Below are 14,034 nucleotides of genomic sequence, written 5' to 3' on the forward strand. Positions count from 1 at the left end.
TTGTCTTGTGACCTCAGCTCTGGAGGTTGTGGAGGTTAGCTTACACGACAGCACTTCGCGGGCTGAGTGGGATCAGTTGGAGCATTTCTTAGGAAAGCTCCCGTGTCTCCAGCTGCTCAAAGTCAGATGTGGAGGAAAGATCAGCAGAGAAGAGAAGGTTAGGATGGCGAGAGAACTCTGTCAGCTTCCAAAAGCCTCGTCCAAGTGCAAGATTGTATGCACTTGAAAGGTTGGTTTGCACTTGAATCCCTTCGTACGTACATAAACTAGTCACTAACTTGGACAATTTGTTCACTTGATGCAGCTTTGGAGGCATCACAACATACTTGCAACAAATTGCTACTAGAAACTTTGAATGTCTTCCACTTGCGTATGCTATTAAAAACTATGTACTCCTTCCTTGCAATTAAAACCGTTTATCAATAGGAGATATGAGACTCAGGTTAAAAGTAAACTGTATATCTGTAACGTTTGCTTTTGCTTAGACTGGATACTCTGAAGACTGATATCAAATCATCTCACTTCTTGTGAACACATCCGTTTTATCATATTTGGCTGAGCGATTAACAATTGCATCCATGGAGAAGCTCATCAGGTCATCTTATTATAGGTGCTGCTATTTTATATTTATATATGGCCAAGACTAAATGTTTATAAAACATATATGCACTCAAACAATAAAATTGCATATAATTAGACAATCCATCATTGTTTTTTAGAAAAAAAGCAATTAAAACCGTTCATCAACGTGAGATATGAGACTAGGATCAAAATAGTAAACTGTATATCTATGGAGGAAACAAGAAATCACTTATTCTTCACTTGCAGCTACTAAGATGCAATCTGGAGCAATTTCACAAGCTCTTTACTAAGAAATGGATATTCTGAAGACTGATATCAAATCATCTCACTTCTTCAGAACACAAACCTAAGTTGACTATATATATCTCATAAATATTCTGAATTGCAAAATTAATGTAATCACATTTTAAAAACATTCATCACCAAAATCCAAAAAAAAAGCAAAAATTTACCACGGGTATCTATAATCTAAAAATATGTTAACACTTAGTTTAAACATAAATTAGTGGCAGTGCACATCTAATTAGCCATATAGCCTTAAGTTTTGAGTCACATTTTCATTCCTATTTTACCTTTCTGAGACTCCCACTTTTTGTTTTGTCTGCCAAGCCCACATATATCCTTCGCACCTATTGATAGTTTTTTATGTGTCAAATAAAAAGAAGTCCTAATTCTTTTTATTTTTCGTGGAAGCACCCTTAGTCTAGTGCAGGCCCGTCTCTCTCTCAAGGCAGGTGAAACATTGGTTTCAGACCACAAATATAAAAATAAAATATAGGTCACACTAACCAAAATTATATGTAGCTTAAATGGTTTAGGAAGATAAGTTGGATTTTTTTGTTCCTAGTTCGAGTAATACCAAACCCTTTTCATACGTTTTTGTTAATAACAATTTTATTTATAAGGGCCACATATCTTGACAGGCTTTAAGCCTCATAAAGTTTTGGGATGGCACTGGTCTGGTCCAGTAGTTTGACTAAGAGTTCATTAATACCTCTACACCAGGAGGTCTGGGGTTCAAACCCCAGAAAACGTAAATTATGCAGATCATGGAGAAAAAATGTTACAAGAGGTCTTCAGCATGGTGCAAGGGCGTATCATCGAACATGGATCTCATAAGGCGGCTCGGAGCGATGCAGTCAGACGTGCATTTTCATATGATGGTAGAATTGTCGGCTGTAGAATCGTCTATGTAATATTTCTCATCATTGTAATAGCATAATTAATTAGACGTTAAAAAAAATTCTTTTTACTTTCCCAATCTCTTTCTTCTCCAAAATTTCTTTTTCTTTTTCTTTTTCTTTTATGTGTTTCTTCTCCAAGCTCTATTTCTCTGTTACTTTTTTCAAAGTTCCATTCATTACAAATTATGATGTGATTCATTTTTCTTCCATTTTCAAGTACATAAAATATCAATTTTAAGTTCTGTTATTTTTATCTAAATCACCATAAGTCTTCGCTATCTCGTCAATTGAAAAACATTACTGTATAATAAAAGTGTAAGAGGTGGGGTAAGAGAAAATAGAGAGAATGTCAGAGTAGATGTAAGAAACGTAAGTAGAAGAGAGAGAGAGAGAGTAGGAAGAGAGAGATAAAAACAAAAGGCATTTTCGGTGAGCTTTGTATTACAGATGTCTTGGTTATTTGATGTGTTTAAGAGTTTATCGGTGAGCTTTGGCTATAGCCTATAGATTCTAAATCTTCTTTTACATTCTGGTTGGATATGCGGTGCATGTTCGAGGAGAGTTTAGACTTCATGTGTGTTTTGAATGGGTGTTTAGACCTTATGCAAGTTGAGAATGTTGAAAAACTTATTTCGGCCAAGTCTTTTTCTCCTACAGATGCTGCTTTGGAAGGGATTCACACATCCCTTTGCCCACCTTTTAAAGGATAACTTAAACTTACTCAAGATCCATCTATATCTCCATCTCAGTATCAATAAATTCTTGCATGCCAGCCTGAGCCAGTGATGCCCGCTTTGAAACTTCCTCAAGAAGAATCATCCGAGAATTTTAACACTCTATGGCTACGTAAAAGTTCAATTGGAAGGTCTCCATTCTTTTTGAAGATTGTATCTACATTTTATTCTATTTTACAAACAATAATTGTCGATCTTTTTCTTTTGTAAATATTCCGATATATGACATTTAGAACAGTCCTCCTTGATTATATTTTATGATGTTATGTTCGAAATGGCCACTGTACAGGTATATTTAAAAAGGTGACTATAGAAAATGTTTACTTTTATGTTACCATATTTCTTCTATGTCAATCTAGGAAGAACTTGAGAAAAAAGATATGCACCGGAGAGAAGTAGCAGCAGATTCGCGTTGCAACACTGGCTGGCATTAATATGTGGATACTGACTTATCGAAAGAGCCTGAAGGGTAATCAATTCATCTGTAACCCCTTTTTAGTTTATGCGCACCTAAATTTTTTTAAAAAAAATCACATAATGAGCTCTAAATAGGAGGTTCTGGCTCACAATGATTCAAACCATTTAATTACTACTTTTTGTGTTTTTTATGACAAATAATTTTATTTTAGTTTAGATGAATTAAATACATATTTACAACATATTTAATAGCGAGAAACAATTTAAATTATTCTTATTTAATTTAAATGAATGTTAAGAGTTTTTTCTGAAACCCTAAATAAATAAATAAAGAATATTTGAATTGTAAATAAGGCTCACTTATTATTTATAGTTTTCTCAATACAAAAAGTTAAATTTGATTAATGATTTATATTTTATAATCAGTCAAAGCATATATAACAGATATATTCTTTTTTTTTAAACACTACGATTATATTAACTTTAGAAAATACAAGGATGGGATGCGTTTTTGATACACTTAAGCCGGCGGCGTTAACACAACCCCGGAGACAAGGCCGGCAAAACCTAAGTTTTCTGGAATTAAAGCCCTAAACAAAGGGAACCTTTACAAAGATCAAAGATAACCAAAGGCTACAAAGATGCAATTACGAGTTTAAAAAAAAAGATGAGCTCATATCCAAACGCATGACCACCAGATCTCCTTGCAATCTTAGGTAGAAGATTGTCACCATCAAGTAGATAAACGAATCCTCCTATAGTGAATAAGCACAAACCAAATAAAGCATAAATCCATAGCTTCAATTCCGAAAGGTCATAACTTTTGGAAAACACACCAAAAGGCCCTAGACCAGAGAATCAGATATGGCGAGGAAGCAGTAGAGCGACCGAATAGACGCCAAAGAGGAAGCTATATGAGAAGGTGAGACCTCGATCAGATCTCAAGGGAGATGACAAGGAGCGATCCAATCAACACCATGCAAAGCTAACCTAGAACAGATTAGCAAAAGATCGAACCCAGAGTGACCCCAAAGAGATCAAAAGGAGAAAACAGAGCCATGCAAATAGAGAAATGAGCCAACGAGACACAAAACAACACGAAAGCATCAGATTCGGCAGATCTAGAATCAATTTACAGACAAAAAGCATAAGTGGACAAGAGCCACACCGACCATCTAGTAGATCTGGAACTTTTTGCTGTAAATAGGACTTAATCCCAAACAAAAGAGCATATGAACACCGCCGATTCACCTATCTTTACACCAACAAACGATACACTAAGAGGATCAGAAATAGAAGACCGGCTCCGGTTCTAGAGAAAGAAACCGGAGCCGATTCACCGGAAAGAAACAAATGAGATCTCAAAGAAGAGAGGTTTTTTTAGAGAGATAAACAAGAGAGTTCTAATTTTTGAAGCGTTTGCTTTGATAACAGATATATTCAAATACCAAATTATAATGATTTAATTTAAATTATGATATAAAAAAAAATCCAAGGTCCTTTCCTTGGATCTTGTGGATGCTCTGGAAGAACAGAAACGTTTTTATCTCTGAAGGGAGAGAGTTTTCAGCAGAGGACACAGTTATGAAAGTGAGGGAGGATTCAAAGGAGTCGTTTGATGCTCAAAAGCTTGAGTTGTCACGGAGTGGGACAATAGACCATAACTCTGGAAGTCTAAGTAGATGGGAAACCCCAAGAGAAGGTCTCGTTAAGTGTAATGTAGGCGTTTCATGGTCAAAAAGGAACTGGTTGATGGGGGCATCATGGATCGTTCGTAACGAGCATGGTGATGTCTTATTACACAGTAGGAGAGCTTTTGGGAATGTAAACTCTCTAGCCGAGGGAAGGTTTCTGGGATTAATGTGGGCGATTGAGTCAATGGCAAGCCACCGCCTGCATAAAGTAATTTTTGAAACGGAGGCTATGGATTTAGTTGGAGTGGTTCTGAGACCAAAAGCTTGGCCAGCGTTTAGATACCAAGGAACAAAGTTGAGAAATGCACTGGAGAAAATAAATGAGTGGAGTTTGAGCGGTGCATCAGTAAGAGTGAACAGATGTGCTGCGAAGATAGCGGACAGTGTAACCATGGAGATGAGGTATCAGTCTTACGTTGCTCGAGGAGCTCCCGAGTGGATGTGTGCTTTGTTGGAAGATGATAAGCAGGGAAGATGATTAAGAGGATGGGTTTCTGGAAGATATGACGGGGAGGCTATGAAATATTCGTTCTGGTTGGATGGTGATATTCTTGGTTTAGTACTCTATGTTTTTGCTTTTCTGTTTATGTTTTTCTCGGTTCTGTTTGGATGTTATAGTCTTTAGACTAAACTATATAATGCAATTTTTCAGAGTTAAAAAAAAAAAAAAAAATTCGGGTGTAGCGCAGGACAAGTTCAAGCCCAAGTACAATCAAAAATGGAAAAAAAAAAGATGTTAAAGAAGAAAGAGGTGTATGTGAGTAAAAACGTGGAATAAAGAAAAAGAGAAAAAAAGCGTAAGAGGTGGGGTAGGGAAAAAAAGAGAGAATGTCAGAGTAGATGTAAGAAACGTAACTAGCCAGAGAGAGAGAGAGATAAAAGGCATTTTCGTTCCTTCATATAGTCTTTTTCTTCTTATCCACACAAAAAGTTATTTCAGTCTCTATCGGGTATATTATGCCTAATCACTCAACCAAACCAATTCGAGATGAATAACAAAACAGAGAGACATGAGAGAATCAATTCAAAAAAACTTGTGTTTCTTAAATCTACGAGCATCATCTTGTACTAAAGTGTCCTCCTCCTCCCGACAATGGCGTCCTCAATCCCTTGCTTGTCCCCGTGCTGTTTCTCAAAGGCAATAAACCTTGTGTAGAGTTCCTCTGCTCTTCCTATAGGGATATGATCAAGAGCGAACTTGTAGATAACCCTAGCACGTTGGAACTCATTGCATCCTTGTTCGAATTCAGCAAAGGCAAGATAGAGCATCTCTGCTTCTTCATAGCCTCCTTCAAGCTTCTCCATGGCTCGTTCGTAGACATCCCTCGCACGGGAAACTTCACCGCACTTGACCTCAAACTCTGCATATCTGATAAAGGAAGAAGCTTTGGGATGGCAAAGAAAGAACCTCTCGTAGATGGATCTCGCACGCTCTGTTTCGTTATACCGCAGCTCGAATTTAGCAAACGAGAGCCAGCCTTGTTGATCCGGTGACCAGTTCATCCACCGCTCGAATATCTGTCTGGCTCCGGCGATGTTCCCGAGCATCTCCTCCATGTGTGAGTACTTGTACCAGAGCAGGTCCACGCGAGGGAGAAGATAAACGGCTCGATCCCAAACGTGTCTGGCAGAGTTGACGAACTTGTTCTTCATCTCCGACTCTGCGTACTTGACCCAGAGCGCGTGGTTCCGGTGATGGTCTTTCAGGGCTCGTTCCCACACGCTCCTAGCACGCGCGTAATCCTTCTGTGACTCTTCCCACCGCGCGTAGTTTACCCAGACTTGGACATCGGATCGTCCTCCCCGGCTGACCCGGTCCTCAAACTCCTTACGGCGGCGGAGTCTGTAGTCGGAAAGTTCAGTCGAGTCAGTGATGCTATGCTCAGAGGGAAGGACCTCAGGCTCTTGCCTCTCTCGAGCCTCTCGGAGGAGCTGCTCGGCGGTGATTTGCACCGCCTCTGGGGACTTGTTCTTCACCCGTGTCGGCCTTGGAAGCTTCGACTCTTTTTCGCAGACGGAAACCTTCGTGTTCTTGTCTTTCTTTTGCTGTTGTTCTCGTTTCAGCAGAAACCCAGCCAACTAGTTTCTTATATAGAACTACTCTTTCCTTTTTCTTATCTCTTATTTCATTTTTTTAAATCTTATTTCCTTTTTTATTTTCGTTTTTCCTAAAAATTTTTTTTTTTTTTTTTGTCCACAACATTACAGATCCATATTGACTCTGTAAACCACACCGGGAGATATTGATCCATGTAAAGGAGGAAAGGAAGTGATCATCAAATCAGTGATTACGGCACTGCCGAACCATATGATGTCTTGTTATCGTTTGCCTAAGGCAACTGCAAAAAAATTGACGAGTGCAGTAGCACAATTTTGGTGGAGTCCTGGGGGCAGTACAAGAGGGTTACATTGGAAATCATGGGACAAGGTATGTGTCAGCAAGAAAGATGGAGGACTAGGTTTCAAGGATATAACTGATTTCAATACAGCTATGCTTGGTAAACAGTTGTGGAGGCTAATAGAAAAGCCAAACACTTTATTTTCTCGAGTTTTCAAGGGTAGGTATTATAGGAACGCCTCACCCCTGGAACCGATTCGATCATACTCTCCGTCATACGGCTGGAGGAGTATTGTATCTGCTAGATCTCTGGTAAGCAAAGGACTAATCAAAAGGGTGGGAACATGATCTTCTATATCTGTATGGAACGATCCTTGGCTCCCAACCACTCGCCCGAGACCGGCCAATAAAAATCAACGCCAATAAAAATCAACACAATTTGTATCCAGACCTTACTGTGGATTCCCTTATTGATTCCACTTCGCGAAAATGGAATTCGCAGGTTATTCGTACTTTGGAAGACCCACAGGATGTGAAAATCATAGAGAGCATACCACTGAGCAGAAACCAGTTGGTTGATAGGGAAGGATGACATTTCACAAATAATGGAAAATTTACGGTTAAATCAGGATATCAAGTAGAGAGGATTTACCCGGATAGGGAAAGATCACCAGTATTAATTGGACCTACAGTTGATGTTTTGAAGGCATTTTGTTGGAAACTAGGGTGCCCACCAAAAATAAAACATTTTCTTTGGCAATTGGTTTCAGGGTGTGTTGCAGTTAAGAAGAATTTGCAGGTGCGAGGGATCCAAGGAGATATATGTTGTGCAAGATGTGGAGCGGATGAGGAGTCGATTAACCATGTGTTTTCTGAGTGTCCTCCAGCAATTCAGGTTTGGGCGCTGTCAAAGATACCAACAAATCCAATTATTTTCCCAACAAGCTCTATATTTACAAACATGGATCACCTTTTCTGGAGAGTTGTTCCACCGATGGAGGATCATCACTTTGCTTGGATACTTTGGTACATCTGGAAAGGAAGAAATAATAAAGTTTTTAGTAATCTGGATATGGACCCTCGGGACACTCTTAAGTTGACAGAAACGGAATCCACACTCTGGGCAGAGGCACAGATTTTGAAGGACCAGAACACGGGAACACAGGTTCAGGCATCTCTGCCGTCAATTCCTGGAAGATGGTGTTTTACTGATGGATCATGGAAAGAGGGGGATATGTTCTCTGGTCAGGGTTGGTTCAGTACTTTAGAAGGTTTTGAAAGTCTAATGGGAGCCAGGAATGTAAGAGCTTCTTTAACTCCCTTGCATGCAGAGATGGAGGCGCTACTATGGGCTATGGAATGTATGAAGAATTTACGTCAATTCCAGGTTACGTTTGCAACGGATTGTTCTCAATTGGTGAAGATGGTTTCGGAACCAGAAGAGTGGCCAGTTTTTGCAAGTTATTTGGAAGATATCAAGAGTCTGAAAGAGAGCTTCACACGATCAGAGATTATACATGTACCAAGAACGCAAAATACAAAGGCGGATAACCTAGCACGCAGTGTCAGGAAACAAACGTCTTTCCTAAAAAAAATTAGAAAAATAAAATATACACATTGTTGTTTATTTTTGGTTTTTGGTTTGGTTCAAAAAAGAACGTTAGGCCCTCTACCCTCGTTAAAATTTTGAGCTCAACTCGGTTCTAATTCATTCTTATTTTTTGGATTATTTTGAATAATCTGCTAAAATCACATTTTGAATTTTGGATAAAATATCAAATAACTCGGATAAATTTGAATATTTTGGATAAAAAATTATTCAAGTTATCAGTTCTATCGAGAAATTAAAATAATTTTAATTTTTTTGAATAAAAAATAACAGAATAATCCAGTTTTTTTTGGGTAATTCAGTTTATAAAAAATAATATATTTTATATTAATTACATTTTAATCTTGCTGAGTTGTTATCATCTTACATTTCTACATTGCATACGTGGTAGTTTTATAATCAAGTTGGACAAACCTTAGACCAATTTTTTATTCTCTACAAATATTTACCAATCTTATTATATAATAACACGATTTTGTCTATCCTTATGACAAGCAATATATTGTAATCCAATATAATTCCAAGAGCTCTAACTAATCTTCATCTCTTTCGCATTCACAACTTCAACTGACAATATTGCTTATTGCAAGTAAGCAATGATAATCACACATCACGTCTAATCTTCCTCTACCTACAATGAGTATAAAGATGAGTGTTAATGCTTCTAAATCTCATCGTTTACTTTATACAATCAAACAATAAGTAAAAAGGAGATATTCTCAATAGCTAGGGTGTCCACGTCGGCAATTAAAATCATCCAATGGGGTTGGTTCTTTCCTCCAAGTCAACCCGAACTTGGGCTGATCTTGGGCTGTTAATATTTTTTTTTGATCCGTGAAAAGGGAAGAAACATGTGGGTCAAAAGCCCAAATCTGAGAAAATCGGATAATTTCGACATCTCATCTCTTCGCTCTTTAGTAACCCTAAAACGGTCAGGCGATGAATCTCTTCGACATCTCATCTCTTTGCCCTTTCCCCTTCTTCAACGGATCGATCAATCGACACCGTATTCATGAGTGTACAATGAATCCTCTGGAAATCTCATTAATGGGCTCTTTTCGTCTATCTCCCTCTGAGATTCTTTATAACATTCATATGTTTCCCCACATTTGTTACACACAAAACTCTCTCAAGCCATGAATTCAAACAGCAAATCTCCTGTTTCCGGCGATCTTACCGCGAGGAAACCAAACGGAAAGGACGTTGTCTCCTCCGCCGAGCCGGTCAAACGAGACGGCCAAACCGGTGTCTCTATCGCTACAGATGTCTCCGGCGATCCTAAGAAGACGAAACCAAACGGCAAGGCCGTTGTCTCCTCCACCGAGCAGATCAGACATACCGAACAAACCGGTGGCTCTTGCGCCAACGCTGTCTCCGGCGATCTTATACCAAAGAAATCAAACGGCAAGGCCGTTGTCTCCTCCGCTGGGACGATCAAACATAGCGGCGGATCTGGTGTCCCCTCCGCCAAAACTGATGAAGTGCTGTTCTTCAAAGATGTCAAGTTTGGACCACAAGAAGGCGAGTTAAGGTTTCGTCTGATCCATTTTTGGGAGGCTCGGAACGCACTCACGAAGATACTTATTGGTATAGAAATGCTTCTGATTGACGAACATTTTTATTCCGACATATTTGATTTCTCTTTTATCGGTTTTGATTGATTAAATTACTAACATTCATTTTTTTTTTGTTATCAACATGGTACTGTGATCTAAGGATTCATCCCACCGAGCAGGATTGACACCTATTTGCCACATATTATCGCTGGTTCCATCTACAGACTTAATAAGTTTTATGGATCTAAAAGCAAGATTGTGTACCGGGTTGCTGAACCAGACGTGACCATTGCTTTCTCATGAAATTCTGTCCTCTCTGATCTCGAGGATAGTCCGGTTCAGTTTCCTGAAGATCGGTTCCGCTTCTATGGATATGAAGAATTTGAAGCGGTCTCTGACCTCAAGGGGGATCTTTACTGTAAGATTCCACCAGATTTTATGGTTTAGCACTTGATTGGTTTGGATGATGTTATGTCTCGATCTTAGTTGTTTAGGTTTGTTTCATGGGTTCTCGGTTTATTTAGTATATAGAGTATTAAGTTATATTTAATTTTCTTGCAGATTATGTTGGTCACATGAAACTGGTGAATGAGCAGACTCTGAATGACAGTCTTGTGATGAAGTCGAGATAGCTTCTACAAGGCAAAATTTTGGTTCATGTTCAAACACATGAGTAAGTTATTCTTCATGTTTTTGATCTATGCCTATACAATTTCACTGATCTCATGAGTTTTGGTTTGTTGCAGTGGTCATGTGATGAAGCTCTATCTATGGGACAAGGCTGCCACTGACCTCTGTGAGAAGTTTAAGGCACATGAAAACACTCCGAGTGTTATTATGGTGACCACTGTCAACCCGAAACGATTTGGAGGTTAGTAATTCCAAATCTTTGCTTATTGTTTATATATGTTAATAGAATGCGTGAAGAACATAGATTAGTCACGATAGTTGTTGAGTGAGATTTGTTTTTACCTTTGCGATGTGATAATTTATTTTTGTTTGGTATGATAACATTACTTGTGCTACAGGCGCGCTAGCTCTATCCTTTATGTCATCTTCGCGTGTGTTCTTTGACATGGATGTTCAACCAACCAGGGATTATCTGACTTAGTAATTATTTCTTAGTTGCATAAGCATTTGGAAGCTTTGACTTACATAATTTTTGGGGAACCTTTACTTCAGGTTGAGCTCAAAATCGGATGTTGCTAACATGGTTAATGCCGAAATTGTCACCAAGGCTGAGATAGTTACTATAGGAGAACTATTCTCCTACATCAAGAAAGAAGGAGCAAAGGTATAATCACTCATACGTTTTACACATTCATTGTGCTGGCCTTAGTTATTTATGTAAATCTACAATTACACAGGTTGCTTGGTTTGAGTGCACAGCCACCATTGATGATGTTGTGCATGGTTCTGCGTGGTATTATATCGCCTATGGTGGGTGCAAAACTAAGGCAACCAAAGGGCCTACCACGCTTATGTGTAAGAAATGTGGGAAAGCTGAAGTTGCTGGTGTTGCAGAGTAAGAGTTCAATAGTTTTTGTTACACCCACGCATTTGTCATCCATTATTAATATTCTTCTGTCACAGGTGTCTCACGAAGCTCTCTGTATATGATAACAATGATCAAGCGTTTTTTGTGCTTCTTAGTGACGCTGGGCGTGAGTTGACTGGGAAGCCAGCATCGAAATTGGTTGAGAGCTACTTTGAGGTAATTACGAACCTGTCCATCATATAGCTTTCAAATGCATTCTCATAAGTGTTTAAATTTATGTTAGGCCAATGAGAACGTAGGAGATGATCATGTGATCCCGGTGCCACAAGCTCTGATTGGTACCATTGGACAAACTCACAAGTTCAATGTCAAGGTTTCAAAACACAATTTGGAAGGCACGACCCAAGCTTTGACTGTCACAAAGGTACTCCCTCCTGAAGCTCCAGCACCCGAAGGCAACTTAGAAGAAAACATGATTGCTCATTCCGCCGAAGAAACTTTGCAGATGGGTAATCACGAGGATGGTCCTTCCATTGAGAATGAGGAAGCTGCAGATGAAGTGGGAAAAATGAGTTCTGATGGGATTGAGTCAGGAGAAGCTAAGCGTGCCAAATGTGGTGAATATGTTTTAAGTACTGGTTTTGGTTTATTGAAAGACTATGCTTTGTTTCATTGGCTAATAAGTTTTAAGAACTGATTTTGGTTTAATAAAGGACTATGCTTTGTTTCATTTTATTTTCGAGTTTGTCTTGGCAGCATTTTAACTGTCTTGGTTATAATATCTTTTGGTTATACTTATATTTTACTGAGTTTTGCTTAGTGTTTATGTTTGATCTTTTTAATGTTGTTAAATCTTATGCATGTTTTTTTTAAGAATTTAGTGGTCATTTTATGTTTAGGGTTTAAGTAGATTGTCCATTCGTTGAGTAGTCATGCCTGTAAGAAGAATACATAAAACAACAAAGCAAATGTAGCTGACTCAGGCTGTGAAGGATCTAAACTTCCTATAATCATTACAAACTCCTATTTGAGACATGAAATCAAAAAAACAGAACATATCCAAGTTTAGAATTTTTAAAATGGTAAAAACAGAATTTGATTCATAGGTTATACGTAATCTATGAATTTGATCATATCCAGACAAAACCATACCCACAAGAAGAGAGATGTGCGCATCAAACAATAAAAAGAAAGAGAAGAAAAGAGTTATATTTTCAAAGACAACACCATACTTTCATTAACTCATGACATGAAGACCAAACGCAAAACGTACAGCCGTTACGGAACACTAATAGACAATCAACTTACCCCAACACTTAGCACCATAAAAGAATGAGAAATCCCCAGTACGCATAGAGTTCTTGGTTTGGATAATCACCATGAATCATCAACCACATGTTTCCTATTCGTTTTCCTCAGATATAGAGCCTGCAATCACGGATCCGGATAGACAGCTTACCATCAAGATTAAGAGGATAAATACCAATCAAACAGAGATAAACTTCTCCATAAGGTACTCGACAACTGGTAATGGTCATCTAACGGATGACACGGCTGATCTCATGGAACACATGCTTAGTTACCATGATATCTATTTCCCGGTTTCATTGAGTATGTCAGTCATAAGTTCGCTTCCGTGATCCCATCACTGAATGATTATGCAGGTATAAAAACTTCAATTTATTATAATTTTGGTTGTCTTAGAATAAGATAGAGATTTATAGATATAGATTAGAATCATTTAGGAATGAGAGTTTTAGATCAATTCCTAATTAGGGTTATAGTAAATTTATTAGATAAATGGTGAAGGGAACCTTCTTGACCAAGTAATGGTATAAACAAACGATTATTATTTAGGCTGTTCTTAAAAAAGATTAGTTTTCGGTTTCTATATGAATTATTGTCATCGGTTTTCTATATTTGGTTCCTGGATATAGGCACACACGTCCGCACTTGCCTCTCCATAAGAGATTTCAACCCTAAAGCGACCAAAATGATCAACCTCGACGTAGCATTGAATGACCAATGTAACTCAAGAAGAGAACCTATTCCGGAGGAAGCTGATAAAGTGTGCACCATCTGCCAAGACAAACTCATTGGAACAGGGGGTGTAAACTCTCTACGGTGCAGCCACAAGTATCATCACCTATGCATCGTGGAGTGGATTCGCCATAACCTGAGCTGTCCCACGTGTCGTGACACAGAAATATAAGTTGGAGTTTCTCATTAGCATAAACCATATCATGTTTTCCTAGCTACGGTTTTTGTTTTTTTTTTTTTTCTTTTTATCGATTCTACAATCATTGCCAGTTTCACTTGTGTGGGGTTTTTTAATAACTTTTTGGTTTTTATGGTTGAATATCTTATGGACTTCTAGATCTTATTATTTAATAAAAAAATACTTGATTAATACATATCCATT

General features: G+C 38.3%; 2 protein-coding genes across 3 annotated transcripts; one reads left to right on the forward strand and one right to left on the reverse strand.

The window, feature by feature from the left end:
- Window positions 1-3,467: 3,467 nt before the first annotated feature.
- LOC125580793 (crooked neck-like protein 1) lies at window positions 3,468-6,264 on the reverse strand. 2 transcript variants are annotated; one of them, XM_048745947.1, is made up of 2 exons: window positions 4,090-6,264; window positions 3,468-3,672 (listed from the first exon to the last, which is right to left on the reverse strand). In XM_048745947.1, the coding sequence occupies exon 1, from the start codon at window positions 6,262-6,264 to the stop codon at window positions 5,680-5,682; it is 585 nt and encodes a 194-aa protein (XP_048601904.1). In that variant the 3' UTR covers window positions 3,468-3,672; window positions 4,090-5,679. The 2 variants fall into 2 exon arrangements, with proteins under 2 accessions (XP_048601904.1, XP_048601903.1); XM_048745946.1 differs by having other exon boundaries at window positions 3,754-6,264.
- A 798-nt stretch (window positions 6,265-7,062) lies between these two features.
- LOC106376359 lies at window positions 7,063-12,410 on the forward strand. The gene is made up of 8 exons (XM_013816423.3): window positions 7,063-10,145; window positions 10,275-10,532; window positions 10,676-10,787; window positions 10,861-10,985; window positions 11,143-11,408; window positions 11,482-11,639; window positions 11,708-11,828; window positions 11,896-12,410. The coding sequence occupies exons 5-8, from the start codon at window positions 11,325-11,327 to the stop codon at window positions 12,307-12,309; spliced, it is 777 nt and encodes a 258-aa protein (XP_013671877.1). The 5' UTR covers window positions 7,063-10,145; window positions 10,275-10,532; window positions 10,676-10,787; window positions 10,861-10,985; window positions 11,143-11,324; the 3' UTR covers window positions 12,310-12,410.
- The last annotated feature ends 1,624 nt before the right edge of the window (window positions 12,411-14,034 follow it).

Source organism: Brassica napus, chromosome C1 (genome assembly GCF_020379485.1).
Source record: "Brassica napus cultivar Da-Ae chromosome C1, Da-Ae, whole genome shotgun sequence".
NCBI classification, from domain to species: domain Eukaryota; kingdom Viridiplantae; phylum Streptophyta; class Magnoliopsida; order Brassicales; family Brassicaceae; genus Brassica; species Brassica napus.

What these genes read in the sequence shown, in the direction of transcription:
- LOC125580793 (XM_048745947.1), bottom strand. Translation starts at nt 6,264, where the DNA reads ATGAAGAACAAGTTCGTCAACTCTGCCAGACACGTTTGGGATCGAGCC.
- LOC106376359 (XM_013816423.3), top strand. Translation starts at nt 11,325, where the DNA reads ATGGTTAATGCCGAAATTGTCACCAAGGCTGAGATAGTTACTATAGGA. An exon ending in TCAAGAAAGAAGGAGCAAAG is followed by an intron (nt 11,409 to 11,481) that starts GTATAATCACTC and finishes ACAATTACACAG; the next exon opens with GTTGCTTGGTTTGAGTGCAC. An exon ending in TGGTTGAGAGCTACTTTGAG is followed by an intron (nt 11,829 to 11,895) that starts GTAATTACGAAC and finishes AATTTATGTTAG; the next exon opens with GCCAATGAGAACGTAGGAGA.